General features: G+C 36.5%; 1 protein-coding gene across 1 annotated transcript in view; it reads right to left on the bottom strand.

Moving 5' to 3' along the window:
* The window catches only part of LOC119588139, a 40,789-nt gene that overhangs the window by 25,847 nt on the left and 14,065 nt on the right, over positions 1–877 (bottom strand). The window contains exons 6-7 of the mRNA XM_037936845.1: positions 636–859; positions 109–120 (exon numbers count right to left, since the gene is read on the bottom strand). Coding sequence (XP_037792773.1) covers positions 109–120; positions 636–859 — 236 coding nt within the window. The remainder of the gene's footprint in view (positions 1–108; positions 121–635; positions 860–877) is intronic.

Below are 877 nucleotides of genomic sequence, written 5' to 3' on the forward strand. Positions count from 1 at the left end.
ATGTCAATATACACATTCTCTTAAAACTACTCATAAAACACGGTGGAATATTCGCAATTTGAGGCAACTCTTGGAAAAGATGCAATGAATTGATATCCATTGCAATACATCTAAGCACACCTGTGTAACAATCATAAATATTGAAACACGGATATGCAAAGGGTTGTAAACAATAACAAATCGGTAAGACATTTTTGCAAAATGGATATAGGTATGTACAGTATTAACAGCCACAAATGGAAGCTTGAAAAATTCATCATATGTAAATGTGTTTGAGATCAGATAATAATAGACTGAGGACGATTAAAAAGAGAAAAAAAAAATGTCTCTGGTGGGACACTGTAACCATAAGTCAGAGTCAGTTTGTGTATGGTGTAAAATAGATTAACACTATACATTTTCTGGAAGGGAATGCTTAGTAAACATAATGCATCGACCCAGTGAATAAATCACGAATAATAACAATTATGAAAAGAATAAAAATAATTGAATATCAATGATAACAACTGGATTCATAAGTAATAATGGATTAGATACACGATATCAATAACGACAGCATAAGAAAATAAATTATAACAAGATTGCATAAAACAATATTAAATACAACAAAGCACGTTAAGGTTCTTTTGGCCAACCGACAAAGCCATCGACGTCTCACCGGGGAAGTTAATGAGACTGACATCATCCTGATTCACTCGCACTCCAGGAGGGACTTCAGGAGACGCAGCAGGAGGAACTTCAGAGGAAACTTCAACTGCTTCAGTAGTCTCATTGAGCATCACCTGCGCTTCGGTGGTTGTCGTGGATTCCGCCTTCGTAGAAGTGACTTCGTCAGACACGCCTTCTACAGCAACGGCACCTTTGGATTTGTATCATC

The sequence above is a fragment of the Penaeus monodon genome, chromosome 23 (assembly GCF_015228065.2).
Source record: "Penaeus monodon isolate SGIC_2016 chromosome 23, NSTDA_Pmon_1, whole genome shotgun sequence".
Taxonomy (NCBI): domain Eukaryota; kingdom Metazoa; phylum Arthropoda; class Malacostraca; order Decapoda; family Penaeidae; genus Penaeus; species Penaeus monodon.